Source organism: Camelus ferus, chromosome 25 (genome assembly GCF_009834535.1).
Source record: "Camelus ferus isolate YT-003-E chromosome 25, BCGSAC_Cfer_1.0, whole genome shotgun sequence".
In the NCBI taxonomy this organism is placed as follows: domain Eukaryota; kingdom Metazoa; phylum Chordata; class Mammalia; order Artiodactyla; family Camelidae; genus Camelus; species Camelus ferus.
In genome coordinates, this window is record NC_045720.1 from 30,671,609 (window position 1) to 30,696,870 (window position 25,262).

The following is a 25,262-nucleotide window of genomic DNA, read 5'->3' on the forward strand; positions in this document are numbered from 1 at the left end:
AGGATAATTGCAGTGGGCTGTGGGAGAGGGAGCTGGATAAGAGAACATAAAAAGATAATGTCCAGAGTCATTATTCTAACTCTAAAGTCTTCCATTATCTCATCTCAGACTGCTATATATAAACCCTTATGAATCCCACCTGTTGTGAGGATTAAATATGATAATATGAATTTTATTTGGCACAATGATTGCTTTGTAGTTTAGTTCTTAGTGTCCTCCTACCTTAAGAAAATTAGTTAACTTGCTGCATTTTAAACAAGACTTTCCTTGCCTACCTTCATATATTGTTCACTATTCTTATCTGAAGAACCCCTCTAAATACACACACACACAGAATATGTCTAACCCTTTTATTCAGGAAGAATCTAATTTCTTCAATTACTAATATAGCTCAAAGGAACTTCTCGGTCTTACACTTGCATAGTTTTATTATCCAGCTCAGTCATTGGGCATCTATAATATGTTCTCATATTCATTCAGTCAGCAGTTATCTTATTGGGAGTTGTCTTTCTATATGACTATATATATAACTTCCTATATGACTGCTTCGTTTTTTCAACTACCTCTTGAGGGTTGGACCTGATGCTTATACCTTTTTTTTCTAATTATTTCACAACGCTTGGAAGAAATCTCCTAATATTTGATGCCATGTATACCAAAGGTGCTTAAAATACTTGTGATCTCATCCCTATAATTTAGGTCAAGGCACATGTCAGAAAGCAGAGTTATTCGTTTAACATCTTTTACTGACATTTCTGAATGTCTGAAGCCCCAGCTGGATAGAAGGTATACTTATACAGAAGAACCTTTGGTAAGTATTTTAAGGCCGATTAATCTGATTTTTCATTTACCTAATCAATTTCCCCTGATTTTTAGAGAATTTTTAATTGATTTACCATAGTAATTTTTTCTTTACTGAACAAAAATTTTATTTTTTCCTTGCAAAAGGATTTTTATTAAGAAAAAACCACGTTATTTCCTTTTGTAGAACTATGTTGCTATATACTCCATTGGTTACTGTTTTGAAAAACACCTATGTTCTGGTTTTGGTATGATCACACCTCAGACACAAAATAAGATCCTCTAGGATTTTTGTTGAATATTTAACAGTTAAAGAAAGATAAAATTTGATGTTATACTTTGGAACCCTAGAATTTTTATAAAGCAGAATCTTTCCAAAGTGTGGCTGCCTTGATAATGTATATTTAATACATCAGTTCTCAGTGAAAATTTTACATTCTCTAACAATTATACTTTAGGTAGAAAGCTTGGTAGTCCTAATATAGCCTGAACACTTAGATGTAATTTTGTACTATTTATTTTATTGTAAGCAAACAGTTCTCCTTTTCTTCTAATTAGTATTTCTTTTCCTACAAAAAAGATTATTGTAGTTTTGGAATGCCAGTGGTTAAACATCATAAAAACATTAAATTTTTTATGTTTAGGAAGATAGAGAGGCAGAGAGACATTGTAACAAAGAGAGAGCAAGGACCTGATTTAAATGTTAAATTGTTCATGCCATAGTTATCTTAAAATTACAAAGAAGTCTGAGTTCCACACAGCAGATAGCGAAGAGTTCATGTGAATAGTGGATGCCCTTGCTTATTCCAGAGTTACTCTTATGCTTGGAGAAATAGCCAGCCTTCTGTGTCTTAAAAATGGTGTTAGGCCTGCCAGCGTCCTTGGCAGAGAAGCCCATAAACAGTAAAGTTTTATGAGAGCTTATCCAGCCATTTATACTCTGAAGGCCGTGACCTGTGTGGAGTGAGACTGTCCAAAGAGGGACCCCATAAGGACAGTTAATGAACAGCGCTAAGAGGCCATGAAGATACTTCTTTTTATAACTCTCTTGTAGCTATTACAGCAGCAACTCACAGCTAAAATAACACTAAGTATGTAGGAAAGAGGCCACCAACAGAGATTTGGAAGACTCCTAAAATGGTATCACTGTGCCTGAAATGTGAAAATAGTTGAGGTTGGGAAGTCAATGTAACATTAAGTTTGAAATCAGATTGGCTTATAACAGAATGAACTCTGCTGCTATGGTTGGCTCCAAAAATGAATCTTATGCGACAGTCAGATGCAAACATACTGCATTAATTACATATATGGTACAAAAATAAAATAAAATAAAATAGCTCAGTGGGGAAATGACAGCCTGGCAGAATTTATGAAATCCTGTTGTTGTACAATGCCATAAAAAATTACAATGTTTCTGGGTGGATAATGTACTTCTGTTTTGTTATCTAGATTAAAACCATGGCAGATGGTGCCTTGGGAGGATTTGACATGGAAAATTTGTTGCAATCTTTGTATGTAGAAAATAGAGCTGGATTTTTCTTTACTAAATTCTGCGAGAATTCGGGGAACAAGGTAGAAGATAATTATTTTAAATCTGACTTTACACTTTTACTTCATTTTAAAATGAGAGCTTGAAATAATTTAAGGCTGAAGTAATTATATTTGATGTTAAAATTCCCATCTCCTGGTAAGAAATTTCATGCTAAATATTTAGTAAAAATTTAAGTGTCTTAATTATAATTCTCTTTGGTTCACTAGCCTACTAAAATTACAAGGAGAAGTAAAATACAGATAGACAAGGATTGACTTGTATTATTAACAGTTGTTAACTTTCCTGTAACTTTGTTTCAATGTAATATATATTAAATTCAGTTGATTTTTATCAGTCCTTTAATTTTTATTTTTAATAATTTTAATAATTACAATTACAATGAATAGTGACAAACTTATTTCCAGGTTGTTTGCTTTTTAGTTGTCACAAATAGTCTTCATTTTGCTCAAATGAAAAGTATTTCACTAGCTCAGTTATTAGAGTAGTGTTTGATTCTGGTATAATGAACTTTTGCCCATAGATATCAAAATACCTTCAGATTTTGGTTTTATGCCAGAAGTAAGTGATTACTCGTTAATTATTAACTAGAACACTTATTATCTTAATGACCAATTATGTGAAAAAATGTAGATGCAGAAATAAAATGTTCTAGTGACAATGCCAATGAATATTTTGTATGTTGCCAGTTTGTGATAGAAGATTAAACCATCTTAAACTGAACCTGATTTATAGTAACACCAAGGAGCTAAACAATTATTTATATTTGAAATTAAAGCTTTGTAGAGCTTTAATGATTGGGTGGTAATAATTTATGTACTTTTTCCATCTGCAGTTGTGGAAGAACAGTGTGTACTTTTGGTTTGACCTACAAGCTTATCATCAGCTTTTCTACCAAGAAACACTTCACCCTTTTAAAGTATGCAAGCAAGCCCAAGTAAGTAGTAAATAACGCTGGTTCAGTGTGAAGCTTTGAGTACACCGAGAAATAAAAAGTTGCTTCCAGCCCCAAACAAGAGAAATCTGGGAGTGTGGGGAAAAAGTGCAGTTAAATTGTTGCCATTGGATTACTTTATTTAAACGTCAGCAGAATATTGTTTTATAATCTGATTTGTGGGTTCTCATTTTTATCTGTTTTATTTGATTTGCTCTATTTTCTCTTTGCTGCCAATTAATTGTTCTTCCAATAAAAGACATCCTATTTTTTTTCCCTAATTTTTGCCTTTTTGGTTGAGTTCTGAGTCATTTAAAAGAGAATCATGAGAGAGGGCTTGTAATGAATCATTGAAGTGACTGGGAATGGAGGCACTGACCAAAGCTGTGCTCTGAGCTTCCTGCAGAAATCAGCTGTTGGGTATACTTAGGCTGTTGGCCTGTCTAAAGAGGAGGAAAGAATGCTGACTGACACTGTGTGGTGTAGACCCCGCATCATTGCCTGGGCTTCTGTGCTGCATGCCATGTAAGACAGATACTCCAAGTTGGAGAGAAGAATATCTTAAGACCTCTCCAAAGCAAAATAGAGGAGGAAGAACAGACGATTCTCTGAGGAGAAGGAAAGGGAATGGAATTATGGCTCAAGCTAACTTGTCTTCAGTTTTTTATTCTTAGGCTGTCCTGATCTTTTATGGAGAGATGTCATCAAGCCTAGAAAACTGCCAATCACTTCTGTACCTGTTGGCCACTTAAGTGCTTCTTATAACCTGAAATAACCCCATTCCAGGGGACCTTTCCCTGAACAATGCTGAACAGATTAGCTCTGTCATACTGTTTATTATCTTCCTGTTATCTTATTTGGGACATCAGAGAGTACTGCTGGCTATTTGTTGTAACTTACACCACCCTGACTCCGGTATTAATAACTATGTTTTGTAAATCAGCCGACAGATCTTTGTACTTTTTACCATGAAAATAAGGGCTTCGGCTCCTACATAGCCCAGATCTGACTCCGTAAAATGATAAAATTATACCTCTAATTTGCCAATACCATTTTCTGAGACCACACAATTGGCTCTTCTGCTTGTTAATCCTTTACCTATAAAAGTACTTACTTATCTACTCTCTACTTATCCTCCTTCCCTAACTTCTTGCCCCTGTCTGCTAAAGTACCATCTGTTTTTATTATGTTTTCACCGCTACAAAGCTTACTCCTTCAAAATCTTCAGCAGCTCAATTAAGCAGATTTTCTTGTTATGATTGTAATCACCATATTTCCATGCACTTGTAAAAGTGGGAATTCTGTTTGAGCATGGTAGATAGTAAGTCTTTGTAATGGCATTCAACCAGCTATAAATGGTTATGAAGCAGGATACAGTCCCATTTTGGTTATTCTGAGATGGAGTATCCTGTTTTGGGATTAGCGAGGCCCATAAGCTGTTTTCTCTTCCCTACGTTCTCTTTTGGTGAGTAAAGCAGAGTAGGGGGAGGAGAGCCATGGAGACATTTGCTTTCAGGTTAATACGGGGAAATAAAAGGAGCAAGTAGTGTGATTTTTTTGGACTTGCTTGCTTTTTGTTTCTATGGTTACTTTATTTTTTGGTTAGCAAAGCAATTGTCTAAATTGGTTCAGGCTTTAATTATTTGAGATTTCTGTGCCACCACAGTTGAGAATTGTTTCAAATACCATAATCCTATGGATTTGTTTCACAGTATGAAACACCATTTCTTTATTCTTTAACATATTTTTATTGAGTTATAGTCATTTTACAATGTTGTGTCAATTTCCAGTGTAGAGCACAATTTTTCAGTTATACATGAACATACATATATTCATTGTTGCATTTTTTTCGCTGTGAGCTACCGCAAGATCTTGTATATATTTCCCTGTGCTATACAGTATAATCTTGTTTAGCTATTCTGCATATGCCTGTCAGTATCTACAAATTTTGAACTCTCAGTCTGTCCCTTCCCACCCCCCGCCCCCTTGGCAACCACAAGTTTGTAGTCTATGTCTATGAGTATGTTTCTGTTTTGTATTTATGTTCTTCTTCTTTTTTCTTTTTAGATTCCACATATAAGCAATCTCATATGGTGTTTTTCTTTCTCTTTCTGGTTTACTTCACTTAGAATGACATTCCCGAGGAACATCCATGTTGCTGCAAATGGCGTTATGTTGTCGGTTTTATGGCTGAATAGTATTCCATTGCATAAATATACCACAGCTTCTTTATCCAGTCATCTGTTGACGGACATTTAGCCTGTTCCCATGTCTTGGCTATTATAAATAGTGCTGCTGTGAACACTGGGATGCAGGTGTCTTTTTGAAGTAGGGTTCCTTCTGGATATATGCCCGGGAGTGGGATTACTGGGTCATGTGGTAATAAGTCTATTCCTAGTCTTTTGAGGAATCTCCATACTGTTTTCCACAGTGGCTGCACCAAACTACATTCCCACCAGCAGTGTAGGAGGGTTCCCTTTTCTCTGCAGCCTCTCCAGCATTTGTCATTTGTGTACTTTTGAATGATGGCCATTCTGACTGGTGTGAGGTGATACCTCATTGTAGTTTTTATTTGCATTTCTCTGATAATTAGTGATACTGAGCATTTTTTCATGTGCCTATTGATCATTTGTATTTCTTCCTCGGAGAATTGCTTGTTTAGGTCTTCTGCCCATTTTTGGATTGGATTGTTTGTTTTTTCCCACCATTTCTTTATAATAGAAATGCTGTATGACTTCCTTCAAGGGTACATTTGCAATACAGATCTTTGGATTGATCATGTCAATGGCAGAATGTCATCGGCTGGCACTGTGTTACAGTTGCTATGAACTTGATTTTTACATTGTTTTTATACATCTGACAAGCTGTATGGTAGGAGACCAAGAGTTGATTACAAAACACTTATATGCTTTTCTGTATGCTGGTGGGCAAATTATGTATCTTAAAGTTTTATTTCCTCAAGAAGTACTACAGAAATATCTGTAGGCAGACCAGGTGGGAGGTCGGTGACAGTGATTTGCCATGACTAACTCTGGTCCAAGAGTTTGAACTGTAGTCCCTGGCACATCCTGAAGATTTTATTTCACAGCTTTAAGATAGACTAATGTGGTTAGAAACCTAATGAAATGGTCTCGGCAAGGAGAAAGGGAATCACCACCATAGTGCAGAGGTACCATCTTTGATTCTAGCAACAAGTTGCCAGGGTCCCATCCATCACTGCCAAGATTTGGAGCCCAGATTGCTGCCACAGGGAGTCCTGCTGCTTTTTTTTAACATTACCTACTTGCTCCAGTGACAGAGCACTACAGTAGAATGAAGTACATGTGGGTACCACTGTCTTTTGTAACTTCTTCCATCTTCGTGGAAATCTTTCAAATAAACTGTATCCCAACAGAAACCATGCATTTAGAATTTACCACTCTCTATAGCATATACATTGAGATTAAAAAAAAATTAGTGAACCTGTATGATGCATAAGTATTATACATGTTTACATGTATGTAGACACACATACATACAAACATGTTCAAAATTTTAAAAAAATTAAATGAGATGGAGGAAGAGAAATTAACAGGCTCTGTCCTGTGTACCACCAGTTGTGGCCCAGGCCACACTGGAGCCCCTTTGGGCCATCTCTGCACAGCCAGCCCCAGTGCTTTCCACAGGTCTTTCTACTGAAGCCCAGGTTTCAGCACCCAGTGCACACACGCCCCAGCAGACGTGCATCTTGTGCTAGAGACTGCAGTGAGGTGGCCAGGACCCTCCGTGCTGGTCTTTCTTTGTTCTGCCTGCCATGAGCAGGCTGCTGCACTCTCCTCTAAGCCTCTGAAGCTCCCTGTCTGTCCCAGCTGAACTCCTGGCCAATGAAGGGAGTTTACAGGGTGAGGGAACCTTTCCTCTTTCACAGGTCCCTCCCAGGGGCACAGGTTCCATCCAGATTCCTTTTTTTTTCCATCCTACCCAGTTCCATGGTGCTCTTTCTTGGAGTTTTGGTAGTATGAGGTCTTCTGCCTGCATTCAGTAGGTATTGTGTGAGAACTGTTCCACATATAGATGTATTTTTGATGTATTTGTGGGAGGAGATGAGCTTCGTGTCCTACTCCGCCATCTTGATCTCTCCCCCTTGTATGGCATTTTAGATTTTGCTTTATAGCCACCGAGTAGTCTTCACTATCTTGTTTTTGTCAATGCTATGTAGATTTATTCACACTGTTTTTTTTGTTTTGTTTTGTTTTGTTTACCATTGCTTTTAGGACCTTTTCCTTCCTCTGGGTTTGATTTCTGAAGAATGTCTTTTAGTAGGTTTTTCATCAGGATTTACTGGTGGTAAAAATCTCTTAGGTTTTGTTTGTCTGAAAATGTCTGTTTTATTCTCTCATTGATCATTTAGATGAATATAGAGTTCTAGGTGGACAATTTTCTCTCAGCACTTTGCAGATATTATTCTTTTGTGTCTAGTTTTTGTTGCTATTATTGAAGAGTCTGCTGTTGCTCTTTTAAAGGAGGATGTTTTTTCTCATTGTTTACTTTTATGATGTTCCCTTTGACTTTAGGATTCTGTTTGTCACCTACATGTGTTTACTACCATTATCTTTCTTGGGTCTAAGCTGCTTCTAGAATTTGAGGAATCATGTCTTTCATCAGTTCTGGAAAATCCTCAGCCATTATTTCTTTCAGTCTTTCTATTCTTCCTGTCTGTATTCTGTCATTCTCAATTCTCTGGTCAATGTGGGTGCTTTTCAGTCTATCGTATCTCTCTCTTAATCTCAAGATTTTCCACCTTATAATATCTGTGTTATATGTTATAAACTGAAATCAATCACTTTCCTTTGATCTATTTTCCAGTTCATATATTATTTCTTCAGCAGATTTCAATCTGCTATTTAACCCATCCATTGAGTTCCTTAAGGAATCATTTAAGGAATTACTTTTTCTTTTTAATTATTTTTTAGACATTCTACTTGTGTTTTTCAAATTTTCCTAATGTTTTTCTCTTTGTCTTACTTTTTCTTCTTTTTCTTATTTCTTATTTTATGTCTCTAAGCATCTTAAACATATATTGTAGTTTGTAGCTGTATTGTTATCTATTCCTGCATAAGAGTATTAATTTTGTGGCTTAAACAACATGCATTTATCATCTCACAGTTTATATGGGTAAGGAGTCTGGGCACAGCTTTGCTGCATCCTCTACAAAACTGTAAATCAGGATGTTGTCCACGGCTGGTTTCTCATCTGGAGTTCAACTGAGGAAGGATCTACTTCAGTGCTCACATGGTTGTTGGCATCATCCAGTTCGTTGCAGGCCACCAGAATAAGAACTCCGTTTTTTTGCTGGCTGTCAGCTAGCAGCCACCTCAGCTCTGTGCTATGTGGCCCTCTCCGCATGGCAGCTAACAGTGTGGCAGTTTGCTTCTCCAAAACCAGCATGGGAGAGAGTTTCTCAGTAGAACTAGCATTGCCATTTTATGAACATAATCACATACATGTAATCACATAAATCTCATCACTGTTTCTATGTTCTCTTGGCTAGAAGCAGGCCATAGGTTATGTCCACACTTAGGGGAGAGGGTTATGAAAGGGAATGAACACTAGGAGACACTATGTTCATGGGAGCCACCCTAGAGTCTGGCTCCTACAGGATCCAATAATTCCATGATTTGTAGTTCTTGGGAGAACTAATTCTGCTATTTATTATTTCTGCTGAAATGATGGATTCTTTCTTTGTGAGTTTTGTAATTTTGCATTATGAGCTTTTAAGTGAGATTTTTATCTGTGGTGCTTCTGCTGGGCACATTTTTAATGTGAATTTCTCATCTTGGAGAAGTAGATGAGAAATTCCTCATTTGCCAAGTGTAATCTTGAAAATCAATCCCAAATGATGGTAAACTCACAATAATGAATTCTCAGGAGATTTTTTTTCCTCCACATAGAGTCTAGGCCAAGACAAGCATGCTTCTTTTTTGTTTCCTAGGTTTGGTAGGTGTATATACGTTCATTTTTCCCACTCTGCATTTCACTTTTTCTATACCCGTTCAAGGATCATGGTGTATGTGTGTGGATCTCAGTGTCACCTTTTCACTTTGTGAGGGTCCAGGGCCTTGTCTCCTTTACCTTGTGGCTCTTGTAACCCACAGCTTTGACTTACCCCATGGTAGTCTTGTCTCATGGGATAAGCTCATGCTTATCACCCTGATTTTCAGTACACTCCTTCATTTTGACCCCTGGTGACTTTCCAGTATGATCTCAGCCACGCATTTAAGAGGATATTTGTTATACTCTATCCAACATTTCTAGGCAATTTATAGAGGAAAGGTTTTCAAGTAATCTAGCCTACCAAAAAAGGAATCTTTATAAGAAGCGGTCATATGTTTTCTAATTTAATACCCATGGTAAGCATGTGAGGTATTTTTATCTATTTTTTGTGGATAAATGAGAAACTAGACCTCTGGAATGTTAACCTTGCCAAGGTTTCATAGTTGGGAACAAAACTGAGCTCAGACTTGTGATGCAGAACCTACTTCAGTGCTGCACTTTGCCTTCTCTGCTGTGCGTATAAAAGCTCCTCATGACTGCCTCGGAGGACTTTGCAGGGACTGCATAAGATGATGTAGTTGGATGTATTCTGTAGTTTAATGTAGAGCACTCTATGGAAGAAGTATGTAGTATTATTAGAGTCAGTACTTAAGGCTCTGTCAGTTATCTGGTTAATGGGGAAGAAAGGCAGGAATTTGAAGAAATTGAAGAAAATAGGCTGGAAAAACAGCAGCTCCTAAGCAAAGAGATATTCACTCAATCACTAACTATAACTTATTCTAAGATTCAAAATAAAACTTAAATTAAAATACGCTTCATAGAATCACAACCTTTTAAGATATATTTTATAATATCCTGTTACTTAGTTATTAATTTACATTCACAGAGAGCCTACTATATGCCAAGTAATGTTCTATGAATATGAAAACGATTAGGACAAAGTTCTTGGCTTAAAGAGCTCACACTCTAATTGGGGAGAGAAATAATTGCTGAAGTACTTCAGTCACATTTGAAATAAAATAACATATAACAGCATCTTAATTGGAGATTAAGTAAGTTCTTTCTTTACCAGGAGATAAAAGTTGATTATCATTTTTTAAAATTATCAACTTCTTTTCAAATACCTGTAGAAGGAAGGGAAACTATTTCCTTTTTTTTTTTTTTTTTGAGCCAAAACATTTTTAATCCTTTGGTCTTACTTCTGCCCTGTGAAGCAATACAAAATAAATCTCTGTCTTTTGGGTGACAGTTCTTCAAACAAAAAAATTGTACTGTCCTGTTTTACTCATATCAATGACTTTAGACTAAATCTCAAATCTCTTCCATATCTTTAACTATAGCTAGATGAAATCTTGACCTTTGAAAGTCCCATTTCTGCAATCTACACCCAGTAATTTGACAGCTTGGAAATATTCTGGCCTAATGCTCTAGTGAGAGACTCTTGTGCCTCTGTTTATATTCCTACAGAGAAATTAGTTGATGGGTCAATGGCAAATAATTGTCAGTGTTAAGTGACTACCCCATCTCCCCTATCTCCCCAGGGTCTATAAGAGTTTATTCCTATGTTTGCAGGATTTCACAAGAGAGAAAGAAAACAAAAAAACTGAGTCAATTATGGTATTCAGACCTATACCGTGTATTGATGTTTTTAGGAAACCTTAAGTTGTGATGTAATAATAATGCAGAATTCATTAATTTATTCATTCAGCAATTATTATTATTTTTTGTGGTCTAATGCCTTTTTTAAAATTTTTATTTTTTTAACTTTTTTTTATTGATTTATAATCATTTTACAATGTTGTGTCAAATTCCAGTGTAGAGCACAATTTTTCAGTTATACATGAACATATATATATTCATTGTCGCATTTTTTTCTCTGTGAGCTACCATAAGATCTTGTGTATATTTCCCTGTGCTATACAGTATAATCTTGTTTATCTATTCTACAATTTTGAAATCCCATCTATCCCTTCCCACCCTCTGCCCCCTTGGCAACCACAAGTTTATATTCTATGTCTGTGAGTCTATTTCTGTTTTGTATTTATGCTTTCTTTTTTTTTTTTTTTTAATTCCACATGTGAGCAATCTCATATGGTATTTTTCTTTCTCTTTCTGGCTTACTTCACTTAGAATGACATTCTCCAGGAGCATCCATGTTACTGCAAATAGCGTTATGTTGTTGGTTTTTATGGCTGAATAGTATTCCATTGTATAAATATACTACATCTTCTTTATCCAGTCATCTGTTGATGGACATTTGGGCTGTTTCCATGTCTTGGCTATTGTAAATAATGCTGCTATGAACATTGGGGTGCAGGAGTCATCCTGAAGTAGGGTTCCTTCTGGATATATGCCCAGGAGCGGGATTACTGGGTCATGGGCTAAGTCTATTCCTAGTCTTTTGAGGAACCTCCATACTGTTTTCCACAGTGGCTGCACCAAACTGCATTCCCATCAGCAGTGAAGGAGGGTTCCCTTTTCTCCACAGCCTCTCCAGCATTTGTCATTTGTGGATTTTTGAATGACGGCCATTCTGACTGGTGTGAGGTGATACCTCATTGTAGTTTTGATTTGCATTTCTCTGATAATTAATGATATTGAGCATTTTTTCATGTGCCTATTGATCATAGCAATTATTTATTGCTATCCTTTTCGTCCTCTCTGGACCCAGATCATTTAAATTTTCCATTAGGTTGTACCAGGTTGTCTATTACTGTAGAAACAGGAACTTAATATAAACTGGATAGCCCTTAGACCAGCAATTACAAGCAAATTTTCCCTAGCCTAAGAAATCCACTGATATTTATACAAACATTTATCAAACGTCTAGTATATACAAGGCTCTAAGCCACACTGGGGAACACTTTGGGGAGCAAAGCATACACAGGTGCTGCCATGCAAGTGCTGTCAAGGTTCAAGAATATGCTCTTTTCTTGGCTGCTTTTCCAGTAAGCCTTAGAAAGACTGAGAAAGAAGAGACCATGTAGCTCTTTCTCTATAAAATTTGCATTGTCCTGACAATGTTTTCCATTGAAGTCTGAGCTAATTTTATGTAACCAAAACCTTGGGTGTTACCACAAATTCCTTCGAGAAAAAAAAATGTTATGGCAAAGAAGATGAGTGTTGAAGATTTTTCTGATAATCAGCCTGGTTTTTCTTTGCCCACTGTCATCCATTACCTTAGTTGTTTAGCTACTCTCTTTACTTGGCATTTACAAGACTTAAATACTTCAGGGTGGTCCTGACATTTTCATTAAAATGCTATGAGCTGAGTGCTCCTTCTCTAGGCTGATGGTGTATTTTCAGGTGCACTAACAGAGATCATTCTTTCTTTATACAGCAGCAGCATTGAAAATAAAGCTGTGTTTCCTAAAAGGTGAACGGGCATGGGTGAGGGGTGAGGCTGGGGTGATGATTAAATGTGAGAAATCATGTACCTCTTTACAGCTTAATGACAAATTTCAGTGTCTTCAGAATTAGGTTGTTTCTGAGTGCGGGGCCAGTTATTATTCAGGCTTTGTTACATTATTTGTTTCTGTTACCAGAGAGATGGTGTCCCAAGCAGCAGTCCGGCTTGGAATCTCAAGCACTATGAATCACTGAGCCGAGAATCGGCAGGGTTCTCTTCTTGCATCCCATTTTGTGATGCTTACTAGTGACAGGGACTCAGGAAGAACACGTGTAGCAGCCAGCTTTCTGGCTTTCAGTTAGTCATTCATTTCCCCTGTTCCTCATGTTTGTACCAGCTACCCATCTTCAGTTTTAAGATTGTGACTATTATAAGATTATGGACCAGAAAAGCTCCTTTTTTTGTCCTCTTGTTTCCAGAAAAATCAACACCTGAGCTTCTCTAAACCATAATTATTATTATACCTAATGTTTATTTAATGTTTACTATCTGTTGGGTTCTGTGGAAATCACTTTACATGGATAATTTTATTTCATTCTTGACAATTATAAAAGGTAGATATTGGTATTCTCTCCATTTTATAGATTAGGAAACTGAGACTTAGAGAAGTTGAATACTTTCCTAAGACAGTACTTTGCATTTAGCAATTAGTGAGCTTGGAATTAAACCAAGTATTCTGACTCCAGACCCTGTACAGTTAACCTCTAAGTCATTGCTCTCTGATTACTTGTCTCTAGAAAAAAATCACCTTATTTAATTTTAACTTTGATATCTTAAAGTCTTTGTGAATATTAAATATCAAATTCACCCTTAACATTTCCCCCCAGTAGATTGTAAGTTCCATGAAGACAGTCTGCTTTGTTTATATACTTTGTATATTCAGAACTAGAGCTGGCATATAAAAGGTGCTGTAATATTTTTTGAATGACTGAATGAACTCATTGGCATGTTTATATTCTTAGCAACATATTATAGACCTAATTATACATAATGATTGACTATCTATATATGACTGCCAGCCAGATGTTTTTAGTTTTAAAAAAATTTGTTTTAATAAAAAAGCTTAATGAACTCCCATCACTCAGCTTTAACAATGATCAGTATTCTATCTTTCCAGACATAGTGTGTTTATAGTCCAAGATTACTCTTAATAAAGATCTCTTAACAAGCTTCACTGAAACAACAGTGAAATCTCCCTGTATCCTCCCACCTCACTCAAGGAACTTAAAAATAAGGTTGCTTTCTGAAACTTAAACTATGAAATCAGTGTGTAATAATTCAGAGAGGATATGAGCAATTATCTGGAGACAGAATGGTTTCACAGGTCTCAGGACTTATAGTGAATGTACCAGTACATCTAAAGAAAGAGTGTTCCAGGCAAGAAGAGGCATTGGTCAGCAGTGGCATTTTAGAAAGGGAAAATGTACAGAGGTGGTCCTTGACCACACACTTGAAGCACTGTGCTGAGCTGGCTACTCCTGAGAGCGCCTGGTCAGCCTGATAGATCTAGAAGAAAAGATGATTCTTTCCATAGAATCATAGTTAACTTCCCTTATTCTGACTCCAAGGAACCTGCTACATTTGAGCTTGCTTTCCAAGGTGGAGTGCTGGTGAATAGAAATACTCCACCTGTTTGACAGTTGATTTTCTCGTTGTAAAGTGACCCCTTGATGCTCTGGTTTTATGTGTCAGTTTCTTGTGCTTTGTTAGCATGGACTGGCTTCTCTAGGGGCAGGGTTTTTTTTTTAAGCCAAAAATGTTAATATAGTCATGCTTTTCTCACTGAATTATCCTTTGTTCACTGATTTTCAAGGAATTATTTTTATTAGAGTTTAAATAATTCCATTAGTTTAAATACATATTTTGCTTTTGTCAGTTAATAGGTTTTTTTTTTAATTGAATCCAAAAGTTATGTGAATAAAATCCTTATTTGTTCCTTAGGTTGCCTGAACTGCTTAGTAATAACTCTTTGTGTAATTGTTTATTTTATTCCTTATATACTTAATCAATTTTGCTTAAAGTACATTAAGCAATGGCCCAAGTCAGTCTTAAGCCTATTCTGTTTTGCCCCTTGAGTTTGTGGTTCGTTTTTGGCTTTACTTAACATACTCTTTTCCCATTTGATTTTTCATTTTGTCCGAAATGATTCAAGTTTGTTTTATTCTTTTATCCTATTGGCATTTTCTTAGCTTCTCTTTTGCATTGAGTTCTGTTTAGTAGAGTCTGAGTAATTGCCAGAAATTCTGTTTGATTGTCATCACGTTGTCTTGTTTGTGCAGCTCCATCTTGTGTTTCTCTCTGCAGTAGTTTGCCTCTGCGTATCACAATGTTGCAATCTCTAGATCCCATCTTTTAAGATTCCTAATTGAAAAACCCCAAGGTCCCTCACATGAAAATCCACTTGTGGAAAGCTCCATCTGTAATTTATTCCCTCTCGGCATAGTTCCTCAGTGATGTTTTTGAGCTCCTAGTTGGATGTGAGAGATCGTTAAAAATCATCATTTTTTCCTCTTTTTGCAGAAAAAAAAATTGGATTGCTTGAACTTGCTCATTATTTTCTTTTTTTCTGCCTCATATGAACCCAGATAATGATGTTCAGTGCCTGCTAGAGCTGAGAATCGTTATGAAAACAGATTTTTTTTTTTTTTTGCTGAAGTGAATATTTTGTGATTTCTGAAGGTGTCCTGTATCAGGGTATTTACATTCCCTTTATAAACCTCTCTAGGGGCTCTTTGCCTTTAGCTTTTTGGAGCACAATTTCATTTCATTTTTTAAATATAAATTCCAAAGATGGAATCATTGAGCCCAGTTGAGAAGATCCCACATTACTTGCTATTTGACTTCAAGTACAGTAATCTGTTTTTTGTTGTTGTTACAGTGTAGGGGACATCTGTTCTGTTGTGTCTGATTATCCGTGAGTTGATTTTGGTCTCCTTGGGGTCCAGACACTGCATCAGGACCCATCAGTACCAATTTTATTCCTCAGGAGGCTTTAATGCTTCTTCGCTGTAGCTGCTCCTTGTACTTTTTCATGAGGACAAGTTAACAAGCTTCTCCCCACTAAACTCTTACCTCTTCTGATTTACTAATCAGATTGAAGTTAAATTTAACATGTGAAGCTTAGCTTTGCCCGTTTCTAAATAAAAACTATTCAGAATGTAAACAAACAATTTCAAAGAGAAACTTATTTGCCCTCCTCTTGTAGTTTGACTTTAACTATTAAAAAGTACATTCTACATCCATGTTTTAAAAAATGGATGCCAATTAAATAATATTTAAGTAAACTGTGTTATAAATTGGCATGTTTTAGTGTGAATTGGTATATTCTGGTACGTGCTTTGCCTCCAGTGAATATTTCAATTAGTTGGTGTCATTTGCTTTTTTCTTACTTTATTTCTCTTTCTTTAGTCATCATGATAGGAAAAGAGAATTATATCTGCCTTGTAATCAGTGATATGGTGATAAATGTTTAATAACCAACTCTGGGGCCGGGGAAGCAGTTCTGATTTGTAGCATTTGTAGATCTCTGGGTGTAAATAGCTGCCGCGTGGCGTTACTAGAGTTGGAAAGAGAGGTGCAGCAGCCCACCGTTACACAGTATTCCACCAGACAGACAGCATGGAGGTAAAGGACCTCCAGAGCACGGACAGTCGTGAAACAGTAAAGTCATTAGGAAGTGTGGGCTGTGAGTATTCATTATCTTTGTTTTTAGTATAATTTTTTAAATTGTAAGCTTATATAATTTAATTTTTGATAATGACTAAATTTAACAACCCACTTACCAAATTCCTAAAAATTCATGAATTAGCTCTTGTGCGCTGTTACGAGCTGGCTCCAGCATACCAGTGCTCGTAGTGGTGGAAGGAATCACTCTGATCCTTCAGTCTTAGGTTTTTCTAACATTCTAACTGGAGACCCTGATCTTCCACCATCAAATTTTTCTCCCACCCTTTAGAGACTGCCCATGAGCTCCTCACTTTTACCTACCAGAGAAAGCATATTAACCTTGGCTGCCGTTTGCTGTGAACTGAAAAAAGGAGCCTGTGAAAAATCTTTGTATATTTCAGTAGCCAAAGTTTTTTTTCTTCTTTTATCCTTCAAGTATATAAAATAGTGTCATGGGTCTTATAGGACATTTCTTCTTCCCCGGGGGCCAGCTGGATCTTTGTTGATAACACCCTGTCAATCCATCTGGCAGGACCCTAATGCTACCTCCCAGTAAGTAGAAGGAAATACCAGTTAGTCTCTGGACTACTTTAACAACTTATATTGAAAATCTGCTTTTTAAATGTCCCCCAGTTTTACTTAACCTGGTAATATGCTCTGCTCAATGTCCTGTAATCTAGTATTAAGATCTCACAGCATATAGATTTTGAAACATCTTGTATCTAGTGTACTGAGGGACTCATTTTAAGTCATACAGTTCTGAAGTTGAACTTTTACATTTCTTTTCTTACTTCCAGCCCTGGCCTGGTGGTGACAGCAGAACATCATGCAATCAGTGTTACCAGGCAATCATAGAAAGATACATATACATGATCATTAAAATAAATACATCAGAACAAAGTATGTGAGACTGTTCCATTAACATAACTAACAGCTGAAATGTAACATAGCAAATCAACACATGTGCTACAACATTTGGTGTTATTCTTGACTTTGCCTTTTAAGGCTACACAGGAATTGTTCTTATTTTCATTGGAACACAGCTGAGTGTCAAGCTGCAGCTCATCAAATGGCCCCTACTTATGGAAAAGATGCTCTCCCAAAGACTGTGCTCACCTTTGGCACAGCGAGCATGCTTTGCTGGGTGCTTCTACAGCATGATAATTGGAATCTAACCCCATAGTTGTCATCATTTAGTCTTTGGTACAAAGAGAAATCCAAATAGCACAAAGAGTTGTGGAAACCCTTCCTTTCCTTTCCTTTCCTTTCCTTTCCTTTCCTTTCCTTTCCTTTCCTTCCTTCCCCCCTTCCCTTCCCTTCCCTTCCCTTCCCTTCCCTTCCCTTCCCTTCCCTTTCCTTTCCTTCCCTTCCCTTCCCTTCCCTTCCCTTTCCTTCCCTTTCCTTTCCTTCCCTTTCCTTTCCTTTCCCTTCCTTTCCCTTCCCTTCCTTTCTTCTTTCTTTCTTTCTCTTTCTTTCTTTCTTTTCTTTCTTTCTTTCTTTCTTTCTTTCTTTCTTTCTTTCTTTCTTTCTTTCTTTTTCTTTCTTTCTTTCTTTCTTTCTTTCTTTTTCTTTCTTTCTTTCTTTCTTTCTTTCTTTCTTCCTTCCTTCCTTCCTTCCTTCCTTCCTTCCTTCCTTCCTTCCTTTCTTCTTCCCTTTTCCTTCCTTCCTTTCTTCTTCCTTCCTTCCTTCCTTCCTTCCTTCCTTCCTTTCTTTCTTCCTTCCTCCTTCCTTCCTTCCTTCCTTTTCTTTCTTCTTTCTTTCTTTCCGTCCTTCCTTCCTTTCTTTCTTCCTTTCTTTCTTTCTTTCTTTCTTTCTTTCTTTCTGTCTTTCTTCTTTCTTTCTTTTTTCTTTCTTTCTTTTTCTTTCATTACACTGTTAAAAACAAGAATAAATTCAATAAGCCTCAAATTCTACTCTCCCAGATATGCTCATCTAGGCTTTATGATGCAGTAGGAAAACATCAATACATTCCAGGGTCTATGAGAATCAATAAAATGTCCAAAAACCAAGACTGGAATGCATTTTCATACACTTGAAAGGAGGTATGGATCCACTTTCATCCAAGAATATGCTCATAACATGCACTTTCAAAATGATTTTGAAAACTGTTAAGTGCTGAAATCTTGCATGAATAATATCTTAGCATTGGTGAAAATGTAAATTGAAATGGGAAATGTCATATTTTAATTTGAGCCATCTCCTATGTAGTACAATACAGCTGTTGTGTTCAGGATTTTACTTCTAGTTAATGAAGCATCTGAGATTTCCTTGAAGAGGCAAACAGAAATATTTTCTTATTTTTTCCTATAATACCAACAAGCTAATGGGTATTAATAGTAATTTAAATTAAATATATTTTTAATTGAAGTACAGTCAGTTACAATGTGTCAGTTTCTGATATACAGCATAATGTTTCAGTCATATGTATACATACATTAATTCGTTTTCATAAAATTAAATGTTATTTGTCATCTAAACATCTTTTAGAAAAAGCAAAATATTTATGAAAATATTTCTCTCCTTTTCTCTCTGCCTTCGTCTTCATTTCTCCCAATTTGTTCCTACATTCCACTTTCCAATTCAGTTCTTCCTCTCATCTCCAAGGTATCCATCCTACATCTTTTTCTCTTACTAGTCTTGAGAGTTTAGTTTAAAAAGAAAATTAACTTGCAGAATTTCAAGACTGTAAGAGATGTTTAAGGGGGAGGAGTTGCTTTTTTTTTTTTTTTTCCTTTCTGATACAGATGCCAAGAAAGTGAGTCACAGGCACAGGTGTAGAGCAGGGCTGGGCAAGCCGCCCGTCGTGCATTTCCTGATTACATAACCTCTGAGTGTCTCCAGGAGAGATGGGGTTTAGAGCCATGCTGTGTGCAGTGCCAGGCAGTCTGATCACAGACAGGCAGTGCTTGTATCCCTCTCAGAAACTTTCCTGCTGTGTTGTTAAAGCATCATAGGTTAGTGTTTAAATTGGAATGATGTGGGCCACAGCTGTGCATGAGTGAATCTCTGCTTTAATGTGAATCAGAGTAACTGACTGAGAAATGAAGGGAACATTTTCTTTTCCAACATTAGCTACATTGTTATTTGCTCAGTGGCTAGAAGGGAAGAACTGGGTGGCCAACAAAAAAGCAAATGATCCAGGATATTTAATATTTCTATCCTGTAACTAGAGTTTATCATTTAGCGATCATAAAGCATAATCTTTAGATTCCATTGGAAAGTCAGCTTACATCAACTTAAAAATGATTTTCATCATCTTTATATAGACCTTAAAGATGTTGTTTAGCTTCTTAATTTTGTTTCATATATATGATTACATCCTTTGTGTTTATTATATATAGTTAGTGGTCACTTGTCCACTCATCAGTTATCTCTGGATTATTGGAAACATATCAGAAAGACATTCTCAGATTTTAATGGCATAATTAAGTTGAATGTACTATAAGTTTACTGTGTGGCCTAATTAAGGATTGAAATCAAATCAATTTTCTCCTTTTTACCTCCTTAACCACCTTGGTTCCTACCCACCTGGGGAGGTGAGGAAGAGGGAGAGACCAGAGACCGAGCCTCAAAGGAAGACAATACAGGTGCACAGCGTAGACTGTCATGGGGAGGATGAACTTTCAAGCCCCTTTCTAATGCTTCCTGTCCTGTGATTTTATAATAAGACTGGTAAACAATCAGTGAAGTGAAGGGAGTATGTTGCTCTTAAGGATTATGCTGGTTATCATGGGGGTCGGGTGTTGATACTTGAACAAAGAGAATTACTTAGGTGATAATGAACAATGTTCTGATAAACTGGCTGTGAGGAAGAAAAAAAAAAGAAAGAAAAAGAAAAAAATGGAAGAGCAAATACCTACATTTAGATACAGAGAGGGGAAATATTTTAATTTCTATTAAGATTTTCATTTACTGCATTTATTCATAAGAGGAAAGTCCATGAAGCTTCAATCCAAGCTCTAAATAAAATATTCCTGGTTTGGGATTTTTGGCTTTTGATAACAGCTATTCAATTCATATGATTGCAAATTAGACAAATGTGTGTTTATTAGAAAGGAATATCCTCTGCCTTTCTTTCCTATATTTTCAGCATTAAGTGTGTCAAGCAGTCCTGAGTCTTGTTTTAGAGAAACTTTAATTTTATCTAACGGATGACAGTTAAACATAGGGAGACCATATAATTTGCCATCTAAACCAGGATTCTTTTGAATGTAAAAGGGGAACTATTAATAATTATGCCAAGACAGTGGGCTTAAACCAGAACGAAGTTGTATGGCTATCCTAATTGTAGTTCATTGAGGCTGTAGGATATGCAGTTAAATCATATGCAAACTCATAAAAAGAGATCGGATTTGTGGCTACTGGAGGTAGGGGTGGGGGGAAGGAAAATTGGATGAAGGTAGTCAGAAGGTACAAACATCCAGTTGTAAGATAAGTAAGTACTAGGGATGTAACGTACAACAGGACGACTATAGTTAACATTGCTGTGTAGCATATATGAAAGTTAAGAGAGTAGATCCTAATAGTTCTCATCACAAGGGAAAAAAATCCTTCTTTTTCTGTTTTTGTATCTATATGAGATGGTGGATGTTAACTAAACTTATTGTGGTAATTATTTCATGATATATGTAAGTCAGATCATGCTGTATTCAGTAAACTTTTACAGTGCCATATGTCATTTATATCTCAATAAAACTGAAACAAAATAGTTGAACAATAACAAATATTACACATAGACCCTTGTGGCTTTATAGAGCATAGTACGAGTTGGGCACAGTAGCCTGGAAAGGATCTGACCTAGCTTGGCCAGAGGACTGAGTTTTTTTATCTTTTTAATTGGGATGGAAATGCTGCCCCGTATTTCCTCCTCATATTTTTATACTTGGTCTTGTCAGTTTCTGCTTGTTTCGTTATAGAGAATTAAGTTCACAGGACTTGCATTTGAGGAGAAAGGAGAAGAGTCAAAGATCATGCCATGAGTGGTATGTTATTAATAAAAACTGGAAACACAGAAGGAAATGGCAGGCTTGGGAAGATAGGGAATGGTAATTTTTTACGTTATTGAGTCCTTGAGTTTGAAGGGCTGTATGCTATCCATGTAGCTATAACAAGTAGGTAGCCAGAAGCAAAGGTTTTGAATTCAGGAGGGAAATCAGGTCTAAAGCTATATATATCTGGGTTTCTTCCACTGTAGTTGACTGTTAAGTCTCTGAGAATGGATGAAGTCTTTAATTCATTCATTCATCCATCATTCATTCTAAACTCAGCATTTCGTTAGATGCTATAATTACAGTAATAAACAAAGTAAACCCAATCTGTCTTCATAAAGCGTGTGATCCAGTGGGGGGAACACACAAATACAGGGTCCCATGGGCATACATAAGAATGATTCCTGAGCCAGACTTCAGGAAACTTGGTCCTTTGGGATGGAGAGAAGCTCAGCTAAAGGGGAAAAGAGGATGAGAGTGGAGCAAGGGAGAGAGTCCAGAAGGGAAGTCAGCAGTGTTAGAGCTGCATAAGGAGTCAAGTTGGATTAAGATTAAGGAGAGAAGATATTGAACTGCTGGCTATGTGGTTATTAGTGATCTTAGAGATCAGTTTCACTGGCACGAAAAGCAGATTGCGGTAGATTGAGAGATGAGTGAAAGTGAGTGTGAAGATTTGTAGGGAAGGGAAGGAGACAAAAGGGTGGTAGTTTGTGGACAAAACAGGAAGAATATTTTGGAATGGGAGAGATGCTTCATTTGAACACCTTTGTAGGATAAGGAAGGAGATGGAATCAATGGAAAGATAAGGACATAATTGGTGTTGGGAGGTTCTCAGGGAATGGAGTCAGCAGCACACATGAATTGTTTAGCCTTGGAAAAGAGTCCTTTGAAACAGAGAAAGAAAATGATTTAGAAGAAAGCTCTTGAGAGGAAAATTGAGGGCATTCATACCAGTGGTTTTTCTGAGTTAAGTGGAAGATAAAGTCCACTGAGTGAACAAGCACGGAGGAGGCAAAGTTTAGAAATGGGGGGATGGAGCTGATTAGAAATAAGCAAAATTGCCAAGCTTTGCAATCACAGCTAAGGTTTTTTTTTTTTTTTCTGTTTGTTAAAGTCTATTAATAATGAAGCCAATTATCATAGTTTTTTTTGGGAGCTTGAAGATAGAATTAGAAAAATGAATGATTAGGCTGACCCAGAATTGGGCCTTGACAGGGCAGAAGATCATGGTGGCAGGAATTCAGGATGTTTTAAGAATGCAGTTGAAATGCTGGACAGTCTTCAGTCCTAATTGTGTAACAAAGTATGAGAAACTAGGTGGTACATGGCTCATTTAGAGGACATGAAGAAGCTGCAGATTGTGCTGAAAGTAAGCAGATCTTGGTGAGAGGTATAAAAGGATGAAGAGTAATGGTCAGAGAGAAGAAGCTGTGCTGTTATATAGTCAGTGCTAAAGTGAAATGCTGTTCATTCTGAAGAAAACCATAGAGCAGAATTCCAGAAGGTAAAAGGCCAAGCCAACTGGATCCAGTTGCATACATGATCTGGCTTTATCCTGACATCATGAGATGGCCACCAGTGTATAGTGAGTGACAGAGTATGTACATGGCATCTAGAGTCTCTCACAGGACTGGAGGTAGCAGCAGATTTTAAAAGACACGAGAGTGAAGGCAAGACTGGGAGTGAAAAGGAAAGGAATCGATTTGGGTATCAACTGGAATCTGACAGTCCTCTCGCTCTTATTCTAGTCACCATTTCAGCTTTTGTATTTTACCCTCTTCACTACTATGCTTTTAAGTCAGAGGATTTGCCCTAATGTCTGTATAGAGTCTGACAGGTGGCACATCAGGCCGTCTGAAAGCACAGCTTTGAACACAGCTGACCCAGTGACATCACTCCTATGTAGAATCTAAAAAGAGAAAAAAGAAGACACAAATGAACTTATTTACAAAACAGAAACAGACTCACAGACATAGGAAACAAACTTATGGTTGCCAGGGGGAACCATGAGAGGTTTGGCCGTGAGAGGATATTCCTGCCAATGTGGAAGCTGACTGCTGATGTTAGCTTAGTGATTTGGGGAGTCAAGTTTACTTTCCTTTGAGGTAAATTTGAAATTTGAAACAAATTCTGGAGACATTTTTTTAGTGTTGTTAATTTGATCATTTTAGTCTTTAGTTTCTTAATTTACTTTAGTATAGGCATTATTTTCATTAGTGCGGTTTTTAAAACTTCCAGTGTAGAAAATGTTTAGTAGTAGAACTGAATCTGATAAAATTCTAGCTTTTCAAACAGATTAGATTTACAAGTCATTCTTCTGAATAACTCCCAAGGTTAAGAAAAATGGTCATGTGTATGTGAACCAAATTTCATTTTAGATACTATAGAATCACTTGGTAAGAGCGTGGTTCACTTTGGACTATTAAATCCAGCAGACTATGTACCTGTGTTTTAGGGAAGGAAGTTTCCAGACTGTAGATGACCTAATTATATAGAAGATCCCCAGTGGCTCTTATATGCCCTTTCTCCCATATTTCACAACACTTAGGAGGAAAAAAATGTCCTCTGCTGCTGTTCAGGACTCATCTTTTAATAGCTTCAAAAATTTTGAAGTCTATTCCATCTGCTAATTTCCCTTCCCCTTAACCTCATTAATGTTTTCTAAAGAACTTTTAAGTTCTCTTTATCTTCCTAGGAGTTTTCAATACATGACTCTTGAAATTTCTCCCTACTTTTTCTCTTTTATCATCTTGAAGCTTCTTTCTACATCCACACTAATAATCCTTACAACATATGTGCTATATATTGTTTCTTAACTTACCCAGTTCCAAATGTCTTTTATCTCCATTTTTCCTAAGTTAACTGTAGGGATGGCTATATCCTAGGATTCATCATAATTTGGAACTAGGTCAGCTTAAAATGTTTGAACTCTGAGATTTCCCTTTCAGATCATAATCTCAGTTTAGGCCCCTCTCTTCCATTCATTCATATAGCAAATATTTATTGAGTGCCTATTATGTCCTGAACTTGATAGTACTCCCTTCTAACTGTGGTGCGTGTGCTCCTCCTCTGTCTTCACTCCTCGTTCTTCGATACACTGCCCTGCTTATTGTTTGTTACTACCCTGATTCGAACCTGTTTTGTTTTCCTACCTGTAACAGGCCTCATGGTAGATCATTTCAATTGCACTTTAATTCTACACCTTTCATTCTGACTTTTCTTTTGTAGGCTCTTTTACTATTTCCTCTGACTTTATTCATTATTATTATATTTTCCAATCAATATTTATTGATATTTACCTACATATGTGTGCTTTTTGTTGTTCTGAATTCCATCCTGCTTTTGTCTAAGGCCTCCCTTTTTTTTTTATTTATTTAGTGCAGATCTGCTGGTGATGAATTCTGGTTTTGTTTATTGATTTATGACATCTTTATTTTCATTTTAGAAAGATATTTTTACTAGGTATAGAATTATAGGTTAGCAGTTATTTTCTTTTGGCACTTTAAAGACTCAAGGCCAGAGTCTATATCTGGTCGACCCCTGCTCTTAGAGTTTTTTGAGAGCCTGAGGTGTTTATAGGTATTTCCTCACTGACAGGTCCTGAACTACAATTCTTATCCCCTCAGCATTGAGAAATTTCCAAAAACTTCAATTATAGTAATTGTAAGGACTTTGACTTTTTTTTTTGGTAATATATTTTTAAAAATTGAAGTACAGTCAGTTTATAATGTGTCAATTTCTGGTGTACAGCATCATGTTCCAGTCATATGTATACATACATATATTTGTATTCATCTTCTTTTTCTTTATAGATTACTACAAAATATTGAGTATAGTTCCCTGTGCTATACAGAAGAAACTTTTTGTTTATCTATTCTATAT

General features: G+C 36.6%; 1 protein-coding gene across 7 annotated transcripts in view; it reads left to right on the plus strand.

The window, feature by feature from the left end:
• Positions 1-25,262, plus strand: part of RGS22 (regulator of G protein signaling 22) — a 134,366-nt gene that overhangs the window by 42,618 nt on the left and 66,486 nt on the right. For all 7 annotated transcript variants that reach the window (XR_004315277.1, XR_004315278.1, XR_004315276.1 and 4 more), the window contains 3 exons: positions 700-811; positions 2,251-2,373; positions 3,186-3,287. Coding sequence is in view for 4 of the 7 variants with exons in the window: in XM_032468228.1 (XP_032324119.1) it covers positions 700-811; positions 2,251-2,373; positions 3,186-3,287 (337 nt within the window). In the remaining 3 variants the exon portion in view is untranslated. The remainder of the gene's footprint in view (positions 1-699; positions 812-2,250; positions 2,374-3,185; positions 3,288-25,262) is intronic.